The sequence below is a fragment of the Scyliorhinus canicula genome, chromosome 11 (genome assembly GCF_902713615.1).
Source record: "Scyliorhinus canicula chromosome 11, sScyCan1.1, whole genome shotgun sequence".
NCBI lineage: Eukaryota > Metazoa > Chordata > Chondrichthyes > Carcharhiniformes > Scyliorhinidae > Scyliorhinus > Scyliorhinus canicula.
Genome location: NC_052156.1, coordinates 153,151,748 through 153,176,290, shown reverse-complemented (window position 1 = coordinate 153,176,290; position 24,543 = coordinate 153,151,748). Strand labels below are relative to the sequence as shown.

Sequence of the window (24,543 nt, the reverse complement as noted above, 5' to 3'; positions counted from 1 at the left end):
GAGAGGGAGCACGTGCCTTCCACCAGCACCATCAAGGCCTTTGCCTGTTGGACACTCTGGGGACTGGGCTGTTTTATCAACCCTTTTTATATATTCAGTAGTCCAGCAGCTGGTGATCACAGAATAGTGCAGCACAGAAGGAGGTCATTTGGGCCATCAAGTCTGTGCCAGCTTTCGATGAGACTTCTCTGATTTTTCCCCCATATCTCTGTGATTTCTTATTTCCATAAGTATTCATCCGATTTCCCTTCCCTTCGAAAGCTAATGTTCTATCTGTTTCCACCACCCTATTGGCTAACGATAAAAATTTGTTTCTGGTCTCTGGTAAGGGAGATACTGGACCACCCGGACCTCATGGACCCAAAGGTGACCAAGGGATTCAAGGGATTGAAGGTGAAAAGGTATTGACATCATTTATCCAATTACTGAATGGGCTTTACACACAATGGGCACGATTTAACGGGACACGTTCTAAGTGCCAGAGTGAGCGGGATTTCCCGTTAGTATCTCGACGGCCGAGTTGGAGAGCACCTGACCGCTCTCTAACAGCTCTTAATTATTTTTTGGGTCCGTGTAAGTTCCTCTCCGGGTGAGCACACACCTAGAATTATTTTCATTCCTGGCAAACTGATCTTGCTTCCCAGGAGCTGTTTGAGGGTGGGTGGGATAAGGGGATTGTTGGCTAGGGGGTTGCCATTGTATTTGTTGTTATTGTTAATTATTTGTTGTTGTAAATATGATGAAAATGTGAAAAAGGAGGAGAATAAAAATATTTGTTAAAAAAAAATTGACAATTCTGAATTCTCCCTCTGTATCCCCAAACAGGCGCCGGAACGTGGCGACTAGGGGCTTTTCACAGTAACTACATTTCAGTGTTAATGTAAGCCTACTTGTGACAATAAAGATTATTATTATTATGTGCGGCAACACAAGTTCACGAGTCCAGAAAATTATAGGCTAAAGATGTTGTGTAACAACTGTACTCTGCCAAGTTGTGGGCGATATGTGGGCCCAATTGACAGTGAGTCAAGGAAACTGGAGCAATACTTTTACTGATTTTATACTGGTGGAACAGGACTTTATCCTGCTACTGTTTGACCACAAGAATAAGGTGGTGCCTCATTTCCTTATACAAATAATGCACATGGGACTAGATTGTTGATGAATAAGTGGGAAAGGCACACATTCTGCCCTTCTGTACAAGGCAGTGAGTGGCCTACCTAGCAGTCTGGGGACATCTGGAGACTACTCATGGAACAGTCCAACCTGGGCCCAGTAGAAAAAAAACCTGGGCTGCTTCTGTCCTGAATATGGTACAGAATCAGGTACTCGGCCCAACAGGTGCATACTGTCTTCAGGCTCCTCTCATCTTTTCTCTTCTACCATTGTAATTATATATTCCTTTCTTCCTCAAATGCTCATCTAGTTTTCCCTCTCATGTGCCGTACCAGTCTTTCTATTTGGAATATGGTTCTTCCCAACAGTATCCAAAATCTTTTTACATAGAATCCCTCCAATGCAGAAGGAGGCCATTTGGCCCATCGAGTCTACCCCGACCCTTAGAAAGACCACCCTATCAAGGCTCAAACCCCCACCTTATCCCTCTAACCCCACACTTAGGGGCAATTTAGCCTGGCCAATCCACCTAACCTGTCCACCTTTGGACTGTGGGAGGAAACCACAGCACCCGGAGCAAACCCAAAAAGACACGGGGAGAATGTGTGAACTGCACAGAGACAAGTCACATGAGGCTAGAATCGAACCGAGTTCCTGGCGCTGTGAGGTAGCAGTGCTAGTGACATTTATTCCACACATTTAAACTATCTGTAAAAGATGCACATTTTTTTTAAAACTGTTGTATATTTATCTTCAAAGGGAAGTCCAGGATTTGGAATTCCAGGCCAGCCCGGTCTCAAAGGAGAACCAGGCGAAAGGGTGAGTAACAGAAATGCCCTAACAGGGAGACAGCTTTGTCCAAACAGTAGTTCCAGTGGATTGCGTTTTCTAACATATTAATCGATTGTGAGCTTCACATACTTTGAATTTAGCCCATATGATCTGCTAAATGTACCTGTTATATTGTTATGGGCCAGGGTTTAAAAACTCCAAAGTATATTATGGAGTTCGCCTGACCTCTAACTTTTTGTTGAATTTGGCAAGGATGAGCACAAGAGCCTTCACTTGAGGTTTGATTCAACAGTCTTCCCAGACACTTTCATCAAAATAAGCTTGATTATAAGAACTGAGTTAACATTTACATCAACACACAGCAACATTTTTTATCAATTACAAACATAAAGACACCACATAGCTACAATAATCTATGTATAACACTTAATGTATTCCCCCTTAACTGTTCCAATTCAAAAACAAAATCCCATAAACCAAAAACCCCTTTTCAAGCGCATGGCCCAGCACTCCGCATTCTCACTTGAATAAGACTGGCTTTCCCACAGGTTCTGGCCCCATCTCACCAACAGGTTTAAACCCTTCTGGAAAGCAAACTATATCTTAAAAGCCACCATCAAGGTGATTTTTACTGGAACAGATATTTAAAATGAAACTAGAGGGAGACAGGCCAAAACACGTCTTTCTCCTGGCTAAGTCCACAGCAGTCAAATCAGAAAGCGAAAGCAAGACTCACAGCCACAGCTCAGCTTCACCCACACAATGACATCACTGAAGCCATGTGATAAGACAAAACCTTTCTTAAAGGTACACTCCCATGGCAATATCCCTGTGCGATGCACCTGTTCAGAAATTGTAGGTTGTACTCTATGTGCTGCTTAGTTTAAATATCTGAATTTAGATACAGTTCAGACCAATGAAGATAAGTCTCCCCTTTTCTCACTTTCAGGCTAATGGGAAACAAAATTGAACAAAATCTTGATTTTAATAAATGGGCACTCATCAAACAAAGCAGCCCCGCTTTACTCCTTGTCCAGGCACCATGCCCAAGGACACTGGATTGGTCTATGATTATCTTTGGTGGAATACTGCAGTGGTTTGCCATTGACTTCTGCAGTGTGGTTGACCAGGAAACTCTCCCACTCTTGCTGCCCGCCATCAAGCATATTGAAAGGATTTGCAGGCTGATAATCAAGTGATTGTCCATGTTATGAACACACCTTCTGTGGCCATCAAATCCTGGAGTGGATCTTGAATCTGGAGCTTTCTGGCCCACTGCATCACAAGATCTCCATCCCTCCTTCCCACCGAATCCTGATTGATAACAACATCCTAAATTAATATAAACCCCATTTAGTATTAATCTATAATTATTGAGGACTCACTGGCAGCTACAGGAGGGTTGGTGAGGAAAATAGGACTGTCACTTGCTGAGGTAAAAGGTATTTTTCTGAGTTTGAGCATTTTACTCTATGCTCTATCTGACCTGGGAGTGTTTGAGATGGGCAGAGACACAGGAGAAATAGTTTGGTCTCCTTAATCGCCTGCTGCTTGATGTTTAGTGGGGAAGTGGTACATCGTCTCTGTTGCTCAGCGTTTTAATCAGGAAGATTCCAGGTTTGATCACTGGTTTGTGCCAAAATACAAGATCTCAACTGAAGCCGAAATGGAAAGTGGAGGAATGGTGGAAATGACCTGGATGTTGCCTTAAGCATTTCCAAGGAGCGACAACACGCACTTTTACAATCATTTTGTGGCCTACAGCTATGAAGAGTGATGGTAGAGGCTCCAAATTTCTTTTTATCACATGACTGATTGGGAATTTCTCCTGCCCTTATCACTTACGTGTGTTCGAAGGATTTGTTTGTTGTTACTCAACATTTTGACTGTGCGATGAACGCACTTTCCTTAGCCATTAAGTCCTGGAGTAGGAATTTATTCTGAAGGGTTTTGGCTTTCTGGAAAGGACACTACCCACTGCACAACAAGACCTCTATTCAGCCATCATTAATGCTGTCTATTTCCATCTCCATAGCATTGCTTAACTTTGCCCCTGAGTCAGCTCACCTCCTACTGAAACACTCTTCATGTCTTGAGACTCGGCTATTCCAATGCTTGTCTCCCATATTCTACCTCCATAAACTTGAGGTCATCCAAAACTTTGCCGTCCGGGTCTTTCATGGCCGGTCCTGTTCACCTATCACCCTACTGCCCACTGCCCTACATTAGCTCATAGAATATCACGATTTGAGAATTCTCTTCCTTCTTTTCAAATCCCTCCTTGGCCTCGTTCATCCCTACCTCTGTAATCTCCTCCAACCTAATGACCCTCTAAAGTTTCTGTGTTCCTCTAATTCTGGCCTCTTGTGCATTCCCAATTTTAATTGCTCCACCATTGATGGCCGAGCCATCAGTTTCCTCAACCTCAAGCTCTTGAATTCACCCTACACCATATACCTCTATTCCTCACTTGAAAAGATTTCTTAAAACCTCCCCCATTGACCAGCAACAATAACTTTTATTTATATTGTGCCTTTAACATAATGAAGCACCCAGGGTGCTTCACAAGAGCATCATAAAACAAAGTGTGACACTGGGCCATGTATGGAGATATTAGGTCAGCTGACCAAACGTTTGCTTAAAGAGAGAGGTGCTAGTGAGCTGGGTGTCATCAGCGTACTTGTGAAAACTAGCACAGTACTTTTGGATGACGTTACTGAGTGGCATCATGTCGATCAGAAATAGGAAGGGCCAAGGATTGATCTTTGGGGGACACCAGAGGTAACGGTGTGGGAAGAGGAAGAGAAGCCATTGCAAGTGGTTCTCTGGCTGCAATTAGGTAGGTAAGAAGGGAACCAGCTGAGAGTGGTCTCACCCAGCTTGACGACAGTGAAGAGGCATTGGAGGAGGATGGAGTGATCAAATGTATCAAAGGCTGCAGACAGGTCAAGAAGGACAAGGAGGGAACGTTTACCTTTGTCAGTCATGTAGGATGTGATTTGTGACTTTGATAAGAACTGTTTCAAGCGCACAAAACTCACTGGACGAACCAAGTTTTTGGTCACTTGACCTAATGGCCGGAAGTCTCTGGACGTTGCGATTCGCTGTTCCCGCCATTAATGCATCCCCACCTATGGGTTTCCCAGAGGCCTGGGGTGCTTTCAATGGGAAATCCCTTTGACAAGCGGTGGGAATAAGGACCGGCACACCCCAAGAAGCACAGGGCTGGGGAACCGATCTATCGAGCCCAATATCTCCATGTGGCTTGGTGTCATTGGATTTGGATTTGGGTTTATTGTCACATGTACTGAGGTACAGTGAAAAGTATTGATCTGCGTCCAGTCTAGACAGATCTTTCCATACGTGAAAAAACATAGGGCGTATGATAGTTACCCAATGTAAATGCTTTGTTTTATAATACAGTTCAAGTGATGCAGGTCCTCCTCCGCCTTGACCTCCATCATGGCCTACATTGGCTCCCGGTTCCACAATGCTTGATTTTAAATCCTTACCTTTGTTTCCAAACCCGGTCTTGGCCTCACACCTTCCATATCTCTGTAATCACCTCTAGCCCGAAACCTTCCAAGAACTCTGCAGTCCTCCATTTTTAGCCCTTTTCCGATCCCCTATTTTAATTGTTCCACCATTGACGGATGTGTCTTCAGCTGCTTAGGCCCTAAGCTCAGATTTTCCCTCCCTAAACCATTCTACCTCTCTCTCCTCCTTGAAGACAGTACTTAAGACCTACCTCTTCCCCATCTCTTTTAACTCAGTATCAAATTCTGTTTGGTAATGCTCTTGTGAAGCTTCTTGGGATTTTTTACTGTGCCAAAAATGTTACGTGATTATAAATTCACATTGTTAAAGTGAAATAGCTAGGTAGTATGTTACATTTTCACAATGGACAAATAGCATGGAAATGACAATATGGTACTTAATTGGCTCTATTATAATTTTATCACAATGCTTCTGTAAAAATTGCAAAACTCTGCTTCATTCGTTTTTATGGGCACTGATGGCATTTCACTTTATTAGGAAGTTGGTCTCTTGTCTCTCAATGACATTGTATGTTCATGTTATTTCAACAGGGCAATGTTGGTTTATCAGGCCGACCAGGTGAGAAGGTAAGCTCAAATTGTCCCTTTCGTACTCAATGAAACTACTTTCTATTCTGCTGACAATTGGTTTGCAACGGCCAACCCAATAACAGAGCTGACGTTTTCTTGTTCAAATAGGGTGAAATCGGCAAGGACGGTGAACAAGGGAGACCCGGAGCTCCAGGAAGCCCAGGGCCAATCGGACTAAGAGGTAAAGATGTAAGTAAAAGTTCAAGGCCATGTCTGACCTTTAATCAGGAAATCTCACCAACACAGTCCTCACAGAAAATCATTGGCAAGGAACTGCAGATACTTCCAGCATCCTTTATGCTCATCGAACTCTCCACCAGTGGGCTCTGCTCCTATGTCCACTGTGTCTCCTCCACCTACACCTCCCTCCTTAAACCTTCGGCTTTACCTCCTCACTGCCTGTGGTTTGCAAGATGCTGACAGATGGTTCTGTCCAGCCCCTATTTTTCAACAGCACTCACTTGAACTTTCCGCAGGCATTCTTCTAATCTCCCTCTCTAACGCCAGAGGAAGATTGATGGAGACCTGCAATGGGCAATGTAAACATCGAAAATAGGCTAGGAGATCGGGAAAGGCCAGAAATGTTATCTTTTTTAATCCTCTATTTGACCTACTCATTTTCCTTTGCCTCACCATCAATTTTATTCTTGAATCTTTAAAGCACTGGGAACTCTATCTAAGATGTGCACCATGGTGTAAATGCATTGCCCTGTCTGTTTCTGTTTGGAGGGTGGTTGATTGTGATAGGTGATGGGTGGAATCTAAGATAATATACAACACACAGTAGGGTTCACGATGACACGTTGTAATATTAATTCAAATCTCTTGCAAAGTGGGGTTCGGTGTCATACCTCAGCTTTTCTGTGATGATAAGAGCAGCACTCACTGTTAAAATTGAGGAATTGGCATATTTTAAACAGAGATGTTACAATAATACAAAAAAAACTCAGAAGGAGTTAAGTGCTCCTCGTTGTTAGTATCATAACAGGAGGAGGCCATTCAGCCCACCATTCCTGTACTGATTCTTTCAGAAAGCTATCCAATTAGTCCCATTCCCATGCTCTTCCACCATAGTCCTACAATTATTTCCCTTCAGGCATTTATCCAGTTCCCTTTTGAATGTCATTTGAAACTGTTTTCAGCACACTTTCAACTAGTGCTTTTCAAATCATAACAAACAAATTAGCAATTGGTACCAGAACGCCTCAGCATTGTTGCCATGTTCAATAACTCTTTAACTGTTGTTACTACTGTCCAGACCTTCTCACCAACCACACACTTTTCCTTTTCTAGTTGACGCTCTTTACATCACTTGCTTAAAGTGGTGAGGCACAGACGCCCTTCTCACCATAATCTTCCCACCACAACCTTCTCACCATTGCTAGAGGGATGGAGTTTAAGACTAGGGAGGTTATGTTGCAATTGTATAAGGTGTTAGTGAGGCCACACCTGGAGTATTGTGTTCAGTTTTGGTCTCCTTGCTTGAGAAAGGACGTACTGGCACTGGAGGGTGTGCAGAGGAGATTCACGAGGTTAATCCCAGAGCTGAAAGGGTTGGATTACGAGGAGAGGTTGAGTAGACTGGGACTGTACTCGTTGGAATTTAGAAGGATGAGGGGGGATCTTATAGAAACATATAAAATTATGAAGGGAATAGATAGGATAGATGCGGGCAGGTTGTTTCCACTGGTGGGTGAAAGCAGATCTAGGGGGCATAGCCTCAAAATAAGGGGAAGTAGATTTAGGACTGCGTTTAGGAGGAACTTCTTCACCCAAAGGGTTGTGAATCTATGGAATTCCTTGCCCATTGAAGCAGTTGAGGCTCCTTCATTAAATGTTTTTAAGATAAAGATAGATAGTTTTTTGAAAAATAAAGGGATTAAGGGTTATGGTGTTCAGGCCGGAAAGTGGAGCTGAGTCCACAAAAGATCAGCCATGATCTCATTGAATGGCGGAGCAGGCTCGAGGGGCCAGATGGCCTACTCCTGCTCCTAGTTCTTATGTTCTTATGTTCTTATTACACACACTCCCCTCATTGCACAAGGAATAGTTTCCAATACTTCTCTGTCAATCACTTAATCTTTTCCAAATAAACCACCAGCATCTTTTCTGAAAGGACATTCTGAAAGCTTTGGATCTCTGTTTTTGTGCCTTCAAGTTCTGAGCAACATGACTTCCAGCCAGAGTATTTCTTTAATTGTTCCTCACTGTATGAGGCACACAGTTCTCCAAATGTATTACGTCTATCGCTTATCTGTTCTACAAGTTTGATGTCTTCATCATCTTTTATGCCCGCATGCATGACCAAAATTTTAAAAGCGGGATTCTCTGTTTCCAGGATGCCCAGAATGCATTCCCTGATGGGACTGAGATTCGGGCATCGGGCATAATCGGGATCGACGCCATTCTCCGACCCCTCGCTGGTGACGTGAATGAGTTTCACGGCGCACGCCAACGGGAGCATGTAAATAAATGCGAATGGGTCGTAATAACCCACTTGCATCTATTTAGCAGGCCCGGCGCCCTATGCTCCACCCACTTTTGATTCTCTGGTCCCTGCATTCGGGAATCACATCGGCGAGGTTCATCCATGGTCTCTCCAGTTGTGAACCTGAAGTGGTGTTGGGCCAAAGGGGCAACCAGGCTCCCCTTTTCTCACCGCGAGAACAACCATTGGAGAGAACATCCCAGCCTATACCCCCCCGCGCACCACAAATCAGTCTCGGCCTCCACCCCCCTCCCCCACACCACACCGCACAGCAGCCCCCAACCCCCGGATTGCCTGGGTACCCCACCCCTCCCACCAGGAACCCCTGTATTAGGTAGACCCTTTACATGGGTCGCTGTGATAGGGAGAGCCCCCAATGGGACCCATGTGAAAGGGAGAGCCACCCCCCACAGCATCCCCAGCGAGAGGGAGACTGCCCAAAGGGACCCTGTGATAGGGAGACCCCCCAAAGGGACCCAATGACTTAAGGGACCCTCCCCCAGGGACCAACTGACTAAAGGGACCTACCCAGAGACACACTGAGGACCCCCTGACTAAGGGAACCCCTTCCATGGTCTAACTGGTGAAACCCCAAGGTTTGTAATTTTACAAGGACTCACTCGTCTTTTCAGTGATTTAAGGGTATTATCATCCCCAAACTGAAACTTGTGGAACCTCAAATTCTTTAACTTTTGTTCCAATCTTTGTTACTTAAAGAGTCCAGGTAACAATAAAACCAGTCTACTCCACACAGTATAGATGTACACCGCTGTCTAATACGGCACAATTGATTGAATCTGCAACCAGCACCTTCATCACCGGACTAAACTTCTTGTTACTGAGACAATGCTTCTCGTTGGTCAATATCTTCCTCTTCTTCTTCCAAGTCTTCCGCCTCATGTTTGGTTTCAAACACCCTATTACATCGCTTGGGACAGTATATTGCATAATGGAACTTTGAATCACATCTAAAGCACCGATTGACAGTACCCTGGGCATTTCTGGGCTTTATTTTCCTGTTGACATTTCCCAATTCATTTGTCCTGCCATAATTGGTAAAGGAGTTTCTGTGCTTAGTGATAAATCTTCTTTTTTGTGGACACCTGCAGCCTATTTCTAATCTAGATCACCCTGCCGTCCTGTCAACTGTTATGGGCCAGAGTTTAAAAACCCCAAAGTATGTTATGGAGTTCATCTGACCTGTAACTTTTTTGTTGATTTTGGCTAGGATGAGCACAAGAGCCTGCCTGTCAGACGTTTTTAATAATAAAAAAGCTTTATTCTAAGAATTTAGTTAACATTTGTACAAACACACAGAGCAAGAACTTTTATCAATTACAAACACAAAGACCCCACACAGCTACAGTAATCTATGTATAAGCCTTAATGAATTTCTCCTTAACTGTTCCAATTCAATAGCAAAATCCAAGTAAAACCAGAAACCCCTTTTCAAAGGTGTGGCCCAGCACATGACATTCTCACAGGTATAAGACTTGTTATTGATACTCTATTCCCCTTTTCAAACTGCAGATTTGAATTCCTTCCCAAAAGCAATTATCTCTTTTAATTTAGCAAGCAGTCTGGAAACAGCTTTTAAAATGAAAACAGAGAAAAACATTTCTTTCATCCTGTGCAGTTTAATCCAGTCCAAAACTCAAAGGGAAAGTAAAACTCACAGAGCCACAGCCCAGCTCCACCCACACAAATTACATCACTAAAGACAGGAGATAAGACAAAACCCTTTCTTAAAGGGACATTCCCATGACACAACATAGTGTCTTCCATCATCTTATTACCGAATGGCCCATTTGTGTTATGGACACCGCCGGGAAAGAATGTTTCCCCAGGAATGTTTTTTAGAGCCTCCCGCATTTGTTCTAACAGGGTGTGTCTATCCGCAAATTTAACTCCCGTCAAAACCATAACCCTATTCCTAATTTTAGCAATAGTTTAAAAGCCAGTACTGATGATGGGATTCTTAGACATAATTTCTGTAGCCTATTATATACTCTACTATGGAGATATCCTCCGACTTTCTAAATTTGTCAAAGTCAAACCAGGCTTCATATGCACTTAATAAGTCATCCTTTAGGAAAATCTTATCCATAAAAGTCACTAATATCTCCAAATCTTCATCTGAGTTCAAATGCTATGGATCCAGTTCGAGATGCCTTGCACCGTATTTTCATTTTGTACTGTAGCAAAATTGCCAATGCCATCCTTGCTTCTTCTTGGGCACAGGACATAACCATCATCGACATGCTAACTGCATTCTTCCACGGGGCACATGGTTGACAGTCATCAAATAGCAATGGGTAGTCACAACCTGATATTTTACACTTGGCTTCAGCCATTTTTTCCAAGTTAATTCAAAAACTCTTCCAGGTTAGAAATTAAATTTGCAGTCTTTCCTCTGAAGAAATTTTAGATCACAATCCTTTTTTATTTACTCGCAGTATTATCTGCTACCACTGTTAAGCTCCAACGGTAGCTCTGCCAAGAAAAATAGAAACCAAATCTTTGGCCGGAATTCTCCACCATTGGGATTCTCTTCTCCCACTGGCAGAGCACCCTCGCCTGCGGTTTTCCTGGCAGCGTGGGGTGGCTTCAATGGGGAATCCCATTGACATGTGGTAGGATGAGAGAATCCTGCCGCCAGTGAACGGCGCTCCACCGATAAACACGGCGCTGGATTCCTGTCCCTTGACTTCTACAAATCCAGGTTTATTCTGGACAGGGATCAGTTCTCCATCAATTCACCCAGTGCCTCCTAGATTTCCTTTATTTATATGGTGCAGTATATTTAAACATTAAGTGAAAACAATAAAACAATTAAAACACTAATTCTAACTCAAATGCTGGGGTACGTAACTTTTTCCTAACATCCTGGGTGCTTTCTAAACCAAGGATGGTGGATAATGAAAGCAGACTGAAATGTGGGAAAATCAAGGTAAGTGCTTTTGAAACAATTTGAATTATTCCCTGGTATAAAAACAGAAAGTGCTGGAAAAACGCAGCAAGTCTGGCAGCATTTGTGGAGAGAAAAACAGAGTTAACATTTTGCACCTAATATGATTTATCTTTGGAACTTGGGGAGTTCTGAAGAACAGTCAAACGGACTCGAAACATTAATTGTTTCTCTATCTGTAAAAGCTGCCGGACCTGCTGAGTTTTACCAGGACTTTCTGTTTTTATTCCAGATCTCCAGGGTCCACAGTATTTTGCTTTTATATTAGGATGATTAAATGGCTTGTTCCAACAGTCAAAGTTTGATTTAACCTTCGTGTGTTGTTTCTGACAGGGTATAAAAGGGCAGAAAGGTGAACCAGGCAAGGTACTGCCATCTTACATAGCTTCTGTTTTACTGCAGCGGATGCTGTATTAATGATTTAATCCCATTGCCACATCACTGTTAACTGACGGACTTATTTTCTAATTAGGGTGAAATGGGTCCTCCAGGTTACGCGGGGGAGCGAGGAATAAGGGTAAGAATTAAATAATTTCTTTGATTTGCTATTTTAATTGCTATCAGTGGGAACTATCTGCAATCTTTCTGACTGAAGTAATTGTTCTGAGATGGTCCTTCTATATATGGACTCTAGGGCCGTGGTTTTCATGCCCTGTGGCGGGTTCCTCTGCGGCAGATGTGGCGAGACATTCAAATCTCCATTGACTTCAGTGGAACCAAAAGCTCCCTCTGGTGGAATGGGCTGGAAAATCGTGCCCTAAGCATGGCACCTGGTTAGTGGACAGGCTGTAGTCAGACTCTGGCATCTGCTTAACACTTGTTTATTGTACTGCGTCCAAACAGGTTCCAGAGTAGGCACATAGCTCCTAAGCATGATTCCAACCTCTCTCTCTTTAATGAGTTTAACACAGTCATGAGTTTAACACATGACTGACTGGTGTCAAGTGGTAGATCATCATCATGTCATATATTAGCATATTCCATCTCTTAACCTTTTATACCACATCTCCACCAAGTATTCTGTCTTCTCTCTGCCAATGGTATGAAACTTAACTATTTACATAGCATTTCTGTCACTCTTTTCTTACAACTTCAGATTCTACCCAAATCCAACTCCTACTCCTCCCAGTCTCCAAGTCACAGTCCTGAAGGACTCAATCTCCCACAGTATTATCAGCCCATGGGAAAGGCATCTTGGAGACATGTGGAGTTTCTTCTGCATCTGGCAGGACATCACCATCTGCAGAATTGGACAGTCATTTCACAGCATCGCTTTTGCTCTTTAGAGTGAAGATCTTATGCTGGTTAATGCCGGAGTAAATGATATTTCCAGAACTCCCACTGTTGGCCTTTTGCGAGCCCTCGGGGCAGTCAGATGGACAGGGTAGGGTGAAGGGACTGCTCACCAGGCACAGCCATCACCTGCTCTCGTCACTGTGCCTCCTCTTTCTGTTGATTCGTTATGAGCTGCTATCAAGATTTTCTTTATTCTGTGGTTCCATCGATAACGCCGATATATGTTTTATATCAATGTCTCCACTGCTGTAACCATGTTCTGAGCTGGTCCTTCTAATCTGTGGACTCTAGGCACAGTATTCAGTTAGTAGGCAGACTGCAGTCATACTCTGGTAGCTGCTGAACACTTGTTTATTTCAACTACATCTAAACAGGTCATAGAGTAGGCACGTTGATCCTGGGCATGGTGATTCAACTTCTCTTTCTTTCTTGAGAATCTAATACATGACACCGCCATCTTCTCCATCACAAACCACATGCGGCCCGTGGGCGCTGCCATCTTCGGCGCCATTTTGGACCACACCTCAGGACCCCTGCTCGTCTGGCCATTCACCGCCTGCTGCTACCTCTGCCACTGCTGATCAGCCCGGGACCTCCCAGCATTTTCCGCAGCTCGCCTCCATCACCCTGGATCAGTCTCGGCCCCGCAACCTCGCGACCGCTACGACGACGGTGAAGATCAACGGGCACGAGATGACCTGCTTCTTTAACTCCGGGAGCACAGAGAGTTTCATCCACCCCACTATGGTAAGGCGCTGCTCCCTCCCGGCACTCCCCGTCACCCAGAAAATCTCCCTGGCCTCCGGATCCCATTCCTTGGAAATCTGGGGGTACTGTGTCGTGACCCTCACCATTCAGGGCATAGAGTTCAGCAACTTCAGGCTCTACGTCCTCCCCCATCTCTGCGCTGCCCTGTTACTAGGTCTTGACTTTCAATGCCACCTCCAAAGCCTTACTTTGAAATTCGGCGGACCCCTGCCCCCCTCACCATCTGTGGCCTCACGACCCTTAAGGTCGATCCACCTTCACTGTTTGCAAACCTCACCCCAGACTGCAAGCCCGTCGCCACTGGGAGCAGACGGTACAGTGCGCAGGACAGGGCCTTTATCAAGTCGGAGGTCCAACGACTTCTGCGGGAAGGGATCATTGAGGCCAGTAACAGCCCCTAGAGAGCTCAAGTGGTGGCAGTGAAGATTGGGGAGAAGCACAGGATGGTCATTGACTATAATCAGACCATCAACCGGTACATGCAGCTCGACGCATACCCCCTCCCATGCATAGCTGACATGGTCAATCAGATTGCGCAGCATCAAGTCTTCTCCACAGTAGACTTGAAGTCCGCCTACCACCAGCTCCCCACCTGCCCGGGGGACAGCCAATACACTGCCTTCAAAGCAGATGGCCGCCTCTATCATTTCCTTAGAGTTCCCTTCGGTGTCACCAATGGGGTCTCAGTCTTCCAGCGAGAAATGGACCGAATGGTTGACCAGTACGGGCTGCGGGCCACGTTCCCGTACCTAGATAATGTCACCATCTGCGGCCACGAGCGGCAGGACCACATCGCAAACCTCCAAAAATTCCTCCACACCGCCAAACTCCTTAACCTCACCTACAATAAGGGGAAATGCGTGATCCGCACCAACCGCTTAGCCATCCTTGGCTACTTTGTGGAAAATGTAGTCCTAGGGCCCAACTGCATGCGCCCCCTCCTGGAACTCCCTCTCCCCCACTGCCCCAATGCCCTGAAACGATGCCTGGGGATTTTCTCGTATTACACCCAGTGGGTCCCTAATTATGTGGACAAAGCCCGCCCACTCATCACGTCCACAGTTTTTCCCCTGACCGCTGAGGACCGCCAGGCCTTCAACCACATCAAGACAGACATTGCCAAGGCCACGATGCTTGCAGTCGAAGAGTCCCTCCCCTTTCAGGTGGAGAGCGATGCATCAGACGTAGCTCTGGCCGCCACCCTCAACCAGGCGAGCAGACCACTGGCTTCCTTTTCCCGCACCCTCCATGCCTCTGAGATTCGGCACTCCTTTCTCAGAAAGGAGGCCCAAGCCATTGTGGAAGCTGTGCAACATTGGTGGCATGACCTGGCCGGCAGGAGATTCACACTCCTCACTGACCAACGGTCGGTTGCCTTCATGTTTAACAATACACAGCGGGGCAAGATCAATAATGCCAAGATCTTGAGGTGGAGAATCGAGATCTCCACCTATAACTATGAGATCTTGTATTGCCCGGGGAATCTCAATGAGCCCCCGATGCCCTATCCCACGGTACATGTGCCAGCGCACAAGTGGACCGGCTCCTGGCTCTCCACAATGACCTCTTCCACCTGGGGGTTACCCGGTTCTTCCACTTTGCCAAGGCCCACAACCTGCCCTACTCCATTGAGGAGATCAGGTCCGTAACCAGAGACTGCCAGGGCTGCGGAGAGTGCAAGCCGCACTTCTACCGGCCAGATAGAGCACACCTGGTGAAGGCCTCCCACCCCTTTGAATGCCTCAGCATGGACTTCAAAGGGCCCCTCCCCTCCACCAACCGCAACGTGTACTTCCTCAACGTAATTGGTGAGTATTCCCGGTTCCCTTTTGCCATCCCATGCCTCGACATGGCTTCTGCCACGGTCATCAAAGCCCTGCACAGCATCTTCACTCTGTTTGGTTTCCCCTACTACATCCACAGCGATCGGGGATCCTCTTTCATGAGTGATGAGCTGCGTCAGTTCCTGCCCAGCAAGGGCATCGCCTCGAGCAGGACGACCAGCGACAACCCCCGGGGAAACAGGCAGGTGGAGAGGGAGAACGGGGCGGTCTGGAAGGCCGTCCTGCTGGCCCTTCGGTCTAGAAATCTCCCGGTCTCCCGCTGGCAGGAGGTTCTCCCCAACGCGCTTCACTCCATCCGGTTGCTCCTGTGCACCGCCACTAATGAGACCCCTCATGAACATGTGTTTGCCTTCCCCAGGAAGTCCACCTCCGGGGTCTCACTCCCAACATGGCTGACAGTTCCTGGACCCATCCTCCTCCTGAAGCATGTGCGGAGCCATAAATCGGATCCCTTCATTGAGAAAGTCCACCTCCTCCATGCAAACCCACAGTACGGCTACGTGACACACCCCGACGGGCGACAGGACACAGTCTCCCACCGGGACCTGGAACCCACTGGGTCCCCACCCTCAACCCTGACCTGATACCGCTCTCCTCCCCCCCGGTTGCCTCATTCACCCCTGCGCCATCCACCCTCCCACCAGCGAACCTCACTACAGCCCCCACCCCAGCAGGATCCGTGCCCTCACTGGATCCACTAAGGGGTGATGAAGAAGGGGACAGCACGCTCCCGGAGTTGCAGGTGACCACATCGGTGCCCACATCACCACCAGGACTGAGGCGATCGCAGCGGAGGGTCAAAGCCTCCGACAGACTCAATCTGTAACGTTTTTCTTCACCCCCGCCGGACTCTTTTTTTAAACAGAGGGTGAATGTGGTAAACACCACTAGTAACACATTGCATGTATTACGGTACTGCCACTGTATTACAGGTACCAATAAATCCCCTCCTGCTGGCATTCTGGTACCAGCTGCAGGAGGCACAACATCTTGTGCAATAAAGCCTCGATTGTTTCACCATTCTCGTCTCGTGGTAATTGACGGTACATCACATACATTAGCTTAGCCCATCGGTTAACCCTTTATACTCCAGCAATCAATGGAATGGTTATTTTCAACCTTTCCTGGCTTGAGGATCAATCAGAAATATAGGCGGCTGTAAAATAGCCTGATTGGTTGACAATGCTGAAATGGCTGTCTGGGAGTATTGGGATAAGAACAGAGGACCAGGAGGAGTGCAAATGAAGCCTGCACTATTCTTGTCAAAGGTAAGTTGGGCAGATGACAGACGTCCTGAGTCCTTTGATCCCCAAATCTCATTTCAGCTTTGCAATTCTTTGTGCAACAAATAAAATCATAGAATCCCTACAGTGCAGAAGGAGGCCATTTGACCCATCAAGTCCACACCAACCCTCAGAAAGTGCACCCTACCTAGGCGCACTCCCCCCACCCTCCTTATCCACACACTGTCACCCAAGGTCGGAATTGATCCCAGGTGCTGTGAGGCAGCAGTGCTAACCATTGTTCCACCGCACTGCTCTTATATAATATCATGCCATGTGAATGGACTCCTGTCATTTTTCTTTTACTTCTCTTTGACCCAAGTTGAAGAATTCCAACAGCAGACCATCTCTTGTGGTTAAGACAGAAAAAGATTCACCCATTGAGGGTAGCTGAGTGGGAATATAGGTGAAGGTGTGAATCTCAGGTTAGGCTCTAGACCATGTATCAATGCTCTGTTGCTAAAAGCCACTTGGCTAGTTGATGATCATTGATGGAAATGGGACCAGGATCTTTGTTTGGTGAGGGGGTATAAAGGCAAAGTAAGTTACTGGAGCCATTTAGCAGGTCTTTGTAACTGTGAGCGTATTTTTAAAAAATTCATTCAGGGGATATGACCAATGGTAGTATCCATTCTCATACCTTTTTACACTTAACTAGATGGTGGTGCACCTTCTCCTTGAGCCACAGCTATCGGTATAGTGAAGGTGCTCCCGCCACAGCACCACAGAGTGTAAAGTAGGGAGTACTCGGATGGTAACCCAGTGAGGATGAAAGAACTGTGATGTGTTTCTAAGTTGGGATGGTGTGTGATATGGAGGGGAACCTGCAGACAATGGTGTTCCCACACAACTGGTGTCCTTGTCCAAGATGGTGGAGGTCACAGGTTTGAGAGATGGTATCAAAGGAGCCCTGGTAAGTTACTAAGCATAATGCTGTGGAGTTCAGGACGTCGTTTTGATATTTTGATTTCCTGAGTCTCCAACAGGCAACTTTGCAAAGGTAAGGGTGATCACTTTTCAAAGACCTCCCGATCGATGGGCAAGAGTGACTGATACTGGCCGCCTCGGAGGTAGTCATCGGGTAGCTAGTGTGGAGCAAGTATAAATGTAGGGTACAGTAAAAACAAAATCAAAATGAGGAATGCCTGTTAATTCTTCATTGTTACATATTCTTTAAATATTTTATAGGGGCCTTTAGGGCTGCCAGGCCGACCTGGAGAAAAGGGATACAAAGGAGATTCTGGAAACCCTGGAGAGATGGTAGGTACTAAACGATATATAGAACATTCCCTCCTAATCACAGGAAGTGCTGTGAAGGTAACCCGTTTCTTCACATGTTGAAGAGAGCTTGCTTCCCAACTTGTTGGATCTGGACTTGGTTTCCAGAAATGTTCATCACTACAGTTTGTTCATTTGACCTGGAAGTGCTTGAGTCACAGCTCAAGTCTAATTTCCCTGGCATTGTCTTGAACTCAGCTTCAGAACAGTGCCTCCTGTTGCATCACTACACCGTTTTTCCATCAGTGGATTGAAGAGGCTTTGAACAATTCTTTTTTAAAAAACAGGAGATTTTCCAGGAATTGGATTGAGATCCAGTTCAAAGATAGAAAAATGAGATGATTCTGATAAAGTGAATGAAGACTAAATTAGGGTTGGATTTTTATGGAATTGGGAAGACTGGGGGGGGGTGGGAAAATGGTGGCCGGGCCCTGATTCCAGGATTTCCAACCCCATACTCGGGGCTTCCAATTTTGACCAGTGTGGGTTAAATGTGTGAGCTGCTGTGGGTCACGAGCCCACATCCTGCACTCCCGATAGCTGGGGATTCAGGCCAGCAGTTAAAGGACTTGTGAAACTTGGGAGGTATTGGGAACAATAGTCTTGTCGGAACCACAGTCTGGTAGAAGGAAACTTGTTTTTTGAAGCTAAATTGAACAGGATTATCCATGCAACCCCCCCCCCCCCCTCCCCCCAACATGCAAATCTAACCTCCACCCACAGCCCCCCCCAAGGACCATCATACTCTCCGTGTCATGCTATGGCCGCCCACCCAGCCCAAGCTAGGCACTCCCATGCCCATTCACCGACTAAAACTCTATACAGAAATAATGAACCTTACAGTGCAAAAAGGATTTGTTATTTGTTAAAACAAGTTTTTAAAGAAGTAATTCATTCACAACTTTCCGTGTTTTTCAAGAAATTAAATTCACTACAACCGAATAACCGTGCCATTCATCTTGAAAATATTAATGGCAGAAACTAGAAGACAATTTGGCTCACTCAAAGAGTTAAAGCAGGCATGATGGGCTGAATGGTTGGCATATAATCTCTGCAGTGCAGGAGGAGGGCTACCGACCCATCGAATCTGCGCCAACCTTCTGAAAGAGCACCCCTCCTAGACCCACTCCCCCACTCCATCCCCGCAACCCCACCCAACCTTTGGACATTAAGGGGCAATTTAGCATGGCTAATTCACCTAACCTGCACATCTTTGGACTGTGGGAGGAAACGGGAGCACCCGGAGGAAACCCACGCTGACACGGGGAGAATGTGCAAACGCCACACAGTCACCCAAGGCTGGAATCGAAACCGGGTCCCTGACTCTGTGAGGCAGCAGTGCTACCCACCGTGCCACCCTTAAATGGCCACCTCCTGTGCTGAAAGATTCTCTGATTTAAAGATTCACAAATAAGGCTCAAACATATAGCTGCTGGATATAATGGGGTAACAATTTCACAGCCTCCCTGGCGAGCATTGGGAGGACATGCCATAAATTTATGTTTTTTTTCAAGCTGAGATGTTGGAAGCATTAACTTGAGAGGATGAAAAATGATGGGCTCGGGAACACGCAAGGAAATGATACGTGCTCCTGATATGCATTCGCAAGCATGGACGGCAGAACTTTCACACCATGTAACAGAATTAAGCGAAAGAAGCAAGTGTATATCCATTTATGATCAGTAACTATGCCTTTCTCTTTCAGGGAGTAATTGGTCCAAAGGGACAGAAAGGCGAAACAGTAGGTTCTTTACATGTATAACTTCCTTCTAGCGCCAGTTCAGTCTTGACAGTCAAAAGCTAATTTAAATAGGTTTGTCAATTGTGTTCTGATTGGAATTTGTATAATTGCAGGGCAGGCCGGGGTTGCCTGGGCAATCTGGATTCACTGTAAGTATTCGTTAAAGAATATAATAAATCTGGATGTACATACGGGGGCTCATAGCATTCTGAGAGACAGTAACAGCCCCATGATTTTCTCAATTGTTGACCCCCAACTCTACCTGAGTGGGTGGATTTATTATCAGTCAACAAATTGATGCTCATCTGCATAGCAAGACTAAAAAGATGATTGGGACTGGGTGGGTTCATAAAATACGTAGACTCCATGCACTCTCATACCTCTGTTTCCTTCCCAGCTATCTATCCAGTTCTTTTCAAATGTTAACAACACTTTCACTGTACTCATCAGATTTACAGAACTGAGAGGGGGCAACTGTCAAACAGACTGAAGAGGTCTGTGACTCTTTTCCCCAGAAGTAAGAGATGACCTAATAGAGGTCTTTAAAGCAGAAAGCAGTTCGAAGGTTCGGCGGAGAGAAAATGGGCTGAATTTTGTCTGTAATAGTGAAGCCCTTCTGTTCAGGCTGAAAGCAGGGCGCATGCCAACTTCAGCTGGCAACAGACTCCTGGGTGGCATCTTGCTGATGACGGCCAATTAGAAGGCCACTGCCAAGGCCACTGTCCAATTAAGGACAGTGGCCCCTCCTCAAAATCTTCCAGTCCAATCAGAGGGCTGGCAGCTGGCAGTCTCAGCTGTGCCACTTTTGATAGTGCCCGTTGCTGCAGCTGCAACATCAGGGAGCCTCAATGGTTGGGGGAAACCACAGCGAGGCCTTGGCAATTGGGGTTGGGGAGGTGGTGTCTTGGGGCACTGGTGTCGTCTTTGCCACAAGGGTGCCACTGCCATTGAGGAGCCCTCTGCTGGCCATGGAGCGATCATAAAGGAGGCTCCCACCCTCACCAAAAATCTGCTGCCCCCCCCCCCACACAGAGCACAGTCTCCTGACACCAGCAAAATGCCCATGGAGGCAGGATATGACCCTTACTTAGCCCAGTTACATGGTTCAGTTGAATACCCGGTGGGCAGTGGAACTGCAAGGTTTCCTTTTTTTTAAATTTTAGAGTACCCAATTCATTTTTTCCAATTAAGGGGCAATTTAGCATGGCCAATCCACCTACCCTCCACATATTTGGACTGTGGGAGGAAACCAGAGCACCTGGAGGAAACCCACGCAGACACGAGGAGAACATGCAAACTCCACACGGACAGAGCCGGGATCGAACCTGGGACCTCGGCGCTGTGAAGCAGCAGTGCTACTCACTGAGCCACCGTGCTGCCCACTGCAAGGTTTCCTGCTGCTGGCAGTAAGGTATGCTGACCGGAAACCCTCGGGGTTTCCTCCTAACATCTCCCTCCACCATTCTGCCAGCCCTCCCTCTTCCCAGCCCATCGCCAAATTGACATGAATTTGAGTCACTAATAAATCCAATGGGGATTCAAGAGAAGTTTCTTTATCCAGAGAGGGGTACTCTCAATATCACTGGGAGCAGTTGAGGTGACTGGCAGAGAGACATTAAGAGGAAGCAAGGTAAACATATGAGGGAGAAAGGAACAGAAAGATAAGTTCATGGTGTTTGATGAAGATTGATGGAAGAAAGTTTGTGCAGAGCATAAACACCAGCATGGATGAGTTGGGCTGGATGGTCTGTTTCTGTGCTGTAAACTCTATGCAACCTTCTGAGTAACATAGTTATCTCAAAGTATCCTGTTCATCTTCCCTCTTCTGCGATTTACTCTATTCCCTATGTAAATCTTTCACGTAGTTAATTGGTGGTTAATCTCATGATTTTCTCTTTCACATTTCAGACCAACTTCCTGAACAACAGTGTTATTATTAAAGGTGAAAAGGTAAATAAAATAGCCTTTTAATGTAACTTTGTGTTGTTAATAACTCTGTGGTGGCCAAGTAAGGTCAGGAGCTTTACCACTCAGTTCTGGGAACCCCAAAGCTGGTGACTGATAATTGGATTGTCCATTAATTTAGAAAACAATCCTCCCAATTCCCTTCCCTCCACTTTTAAAGATTCTGCCTCATGTTGGTGTTATGATCCCTTGGGCACCAAGGACTGTGCTCCATTCAATTTCCCACTTACACAGCTGAGTCTGAACTCCCCCTTAAGAAGGGGAAACTACTCTGTCTGAAAACGCTGACCTAGGTGCAGGTCAGGGAGTGTGGCCCTTCAGGAAGAGGAGTAGTAGTTTTGTGATTTTGTGTATACTGTAATAAACCAGCCATTAATTTCTACCCTATCGTGTGTTCCTGTTGTCTCTCCCATCCGGATTGGCATCACGAGTCCTTTGCAACAGACGGAGATCAGTCAACTCAATGCAAATCAGCAATCACAGGTGAAACCTTGCTAATTGTCACCGATTCATTCAGTGAATGACACAGCATAGAAGCAGGGCATTTGGCCCATCAGGCCTCTGCTACCCCTTTGAAAAGCCCTGTTTTCTATTCATAATCCTGTAAACTCCTCCTCCTCAACAACCGCCAACTCCCTTTCAAAATTATCCCAGAGGGTGGTAGGAATCTGGAACTCGCTGCCTGGAAGGGTGGTAGAGGTGGGAACCCTCAACATTTAAGAAGCATTTAAATGAGCACTGGAAACACCATCGCATTCAAGGCTATGGAGAAAGTGCTGGAAAATGGGATGGGAGTTTCTTTTCATTTATTTTTTTTTTACAAATTTAGAGTACCCAATTATATATATATGTTTTCCAATTAAGGGGCAATTGAGCATGGCCAATCTACCTAACCTGCATATCTTTGGGTGCAGACATGGGGAGAATGTGCAAACTCTACACGGACCGTGACCCAGGGCCGGGATTCGAACCCGGGTCCTCAGCGCCGCAGTCCTAATGCTATCCACTGCGCCACATGTCGCCCTGAAAATGGGAAGAGAATTGATAGGTGTTTTATGGATGGCACAAACATGATGGGCCAAAGGGCATCTTTCTGTGCTGTAAAACACTTTGACTGAACTCTATGACTGATCTCTGAAGTCTGCTTTTATGAGCTTTCCAAGTAAAGTGTTCCACATCCCAACAACTGTGTGAAAACAATTCTCCTCATTAGCCTTCTAGATCTTTTGCCAATGGCATCAATAGTGATAATATTATAAACATTGACTATCAGTAGTCTGCAGTTAAAATTAAATTAATTCTTACCATGTTGTTCTGCAGGGTGATACAGGACTTCCTGGGGAGTGGGGTCTTAAGGGAGAGCCAGGTGATTTTGGTATCACTGGTCCTCCAGGACCAAGGGTGAGTGGATTACTGCTGGATGGTCACATTGTCATACATGCTGCAGCTTGGCTCTGTACGCTAATACTGCTCTGTAGTGTTTCATCGGATTGATTTAGGTGGTAAGGTAATGGGGCCCAATTTTAAACCTGTCCACAAATGGGACAATGATTTCTTTACTTACCATACTGGATGTGTGGCTGTAACTAGCAAAGTCAGCATTTATTGTTAATTCCAGGTTGCCCATTGATCATATTTTTGAATTGTCACATTCCATGTGGTTAAGGTACATCCACCGTGCTGGCTTTTAACCCAACAACAAAACACCGATGTATCTACAAGTCAGCCATGGAGCCCCTCTTAAAGGAAATGTTACCCTGCGACTCCTGCCTTTGTCCTTCTAGATAGGAAACAAGCCTTCAGGCAACTGAAAGCTGAGGTGCAACAAAGAACACAATCTAAAGAACTGATGGTGGGTGGAAAGAGCTTTGGAGACTCAGCAACTCGCCGACAACCATGATGTGCGCGGCTTCTTCAGCGCAATTATAACCATCCACGGTCCGAGTAGTCAGGAATCCACCCCACTGAGAGCCTAAAATGGAGAGGCGCTCATCAAAAACAGAGAAGCAGAAAACGCCCGCTGGAGAGAGCACTTTGAGCACCTCATCAGCTAAGACACAGCCTTTGATGCAAGTGTCCTCGACACCATCCCATCGCCACTATCTCAGCGCAACCCCAGCTCACCATGAGGTCGAAAAAGCCGTCCCACAGCTGATAAACAACAAGGTCACTTGTGCAGCTGTAATCCAGAGGGATTTTCATACAGTCCACTACGGGAAAGATCATTGGGAGAATATTCCTTAGCTACCCCCTTCCAGTAGCTGAAGAGCTCCTCCCTGAGTCTCAGGGTGGCTTCCGCCCATCAAGAGGCTCAATGAACATTGTGGTAGTCACCACTGTTGTATATATCACATACAAGATGTAATACGGTAAGGCTCCTGCACTACAGGTACAGGGGTAGATCGCTGCCTGCTGGCTCCGCCCAGTAGGCGGAGTATAAATGTGTGTGCTCACCGAGCTGCAGTCATTTCGGCAGCAGCTGCAGGAGGCTACACATCTCTGCTTAATAAAGCCTCGATTACACTCTACTCTCGTCTCGTCGTAATTGATAGTGCATCAATTTATTAAGCAGAGATTTTACAACGATGGACCTCCGCATCAAGCCAGATCGCCTGCAGCTGCACCCTCAAGCAGACAACGCCAAGTCGGCCTTCGCCCACTGGCTAGCTTGCTTTGAAGCATACATTGGATCTGCGACAGAACCACCCACAGAGGCACAGAAACTCCAGATCCTGTATACACGGCTGAGCTCCGATATCTTTCCCCTCATCCGGGACGCGCCCACCTACGCTGCGGCCATGCCGCTTCTGAAAGAGAACTACACCCAGCAGACCAACAGACTCTACACCAGGCACCTTCTGCCCACGCGGCATCAAC

General features: G+C 46.1%; 1 protein-coding gene across 1 annotated transcript in view; it reads left to right on the top strand.

Moving 5' to 3' along the window:
* The window catches only part of LOC119973530 (collagen alpha-1(VII) chain-like), a 528,770-nt gene that overhangs the window by 258,618 nt on the left and 245,609 nt on the right, over positions 1-24,543 (top strand). The window contains 6 exon segments of the mRNA XM_038811804.1: positions 330-401; positions 1,876-1,935; positions 5,997-6,032; positions 6,144-6,216; positions 21,644-21,651; positions 22,987-23,067. Coding sequence (XP_038667732.1) covers positions 330-401; positions 1,876-1,935; positions 5,997-6,032; positions 6,144-6,216; positions 21,644-21,651; positions 22,987-23,067 — 330 coding nt within the window.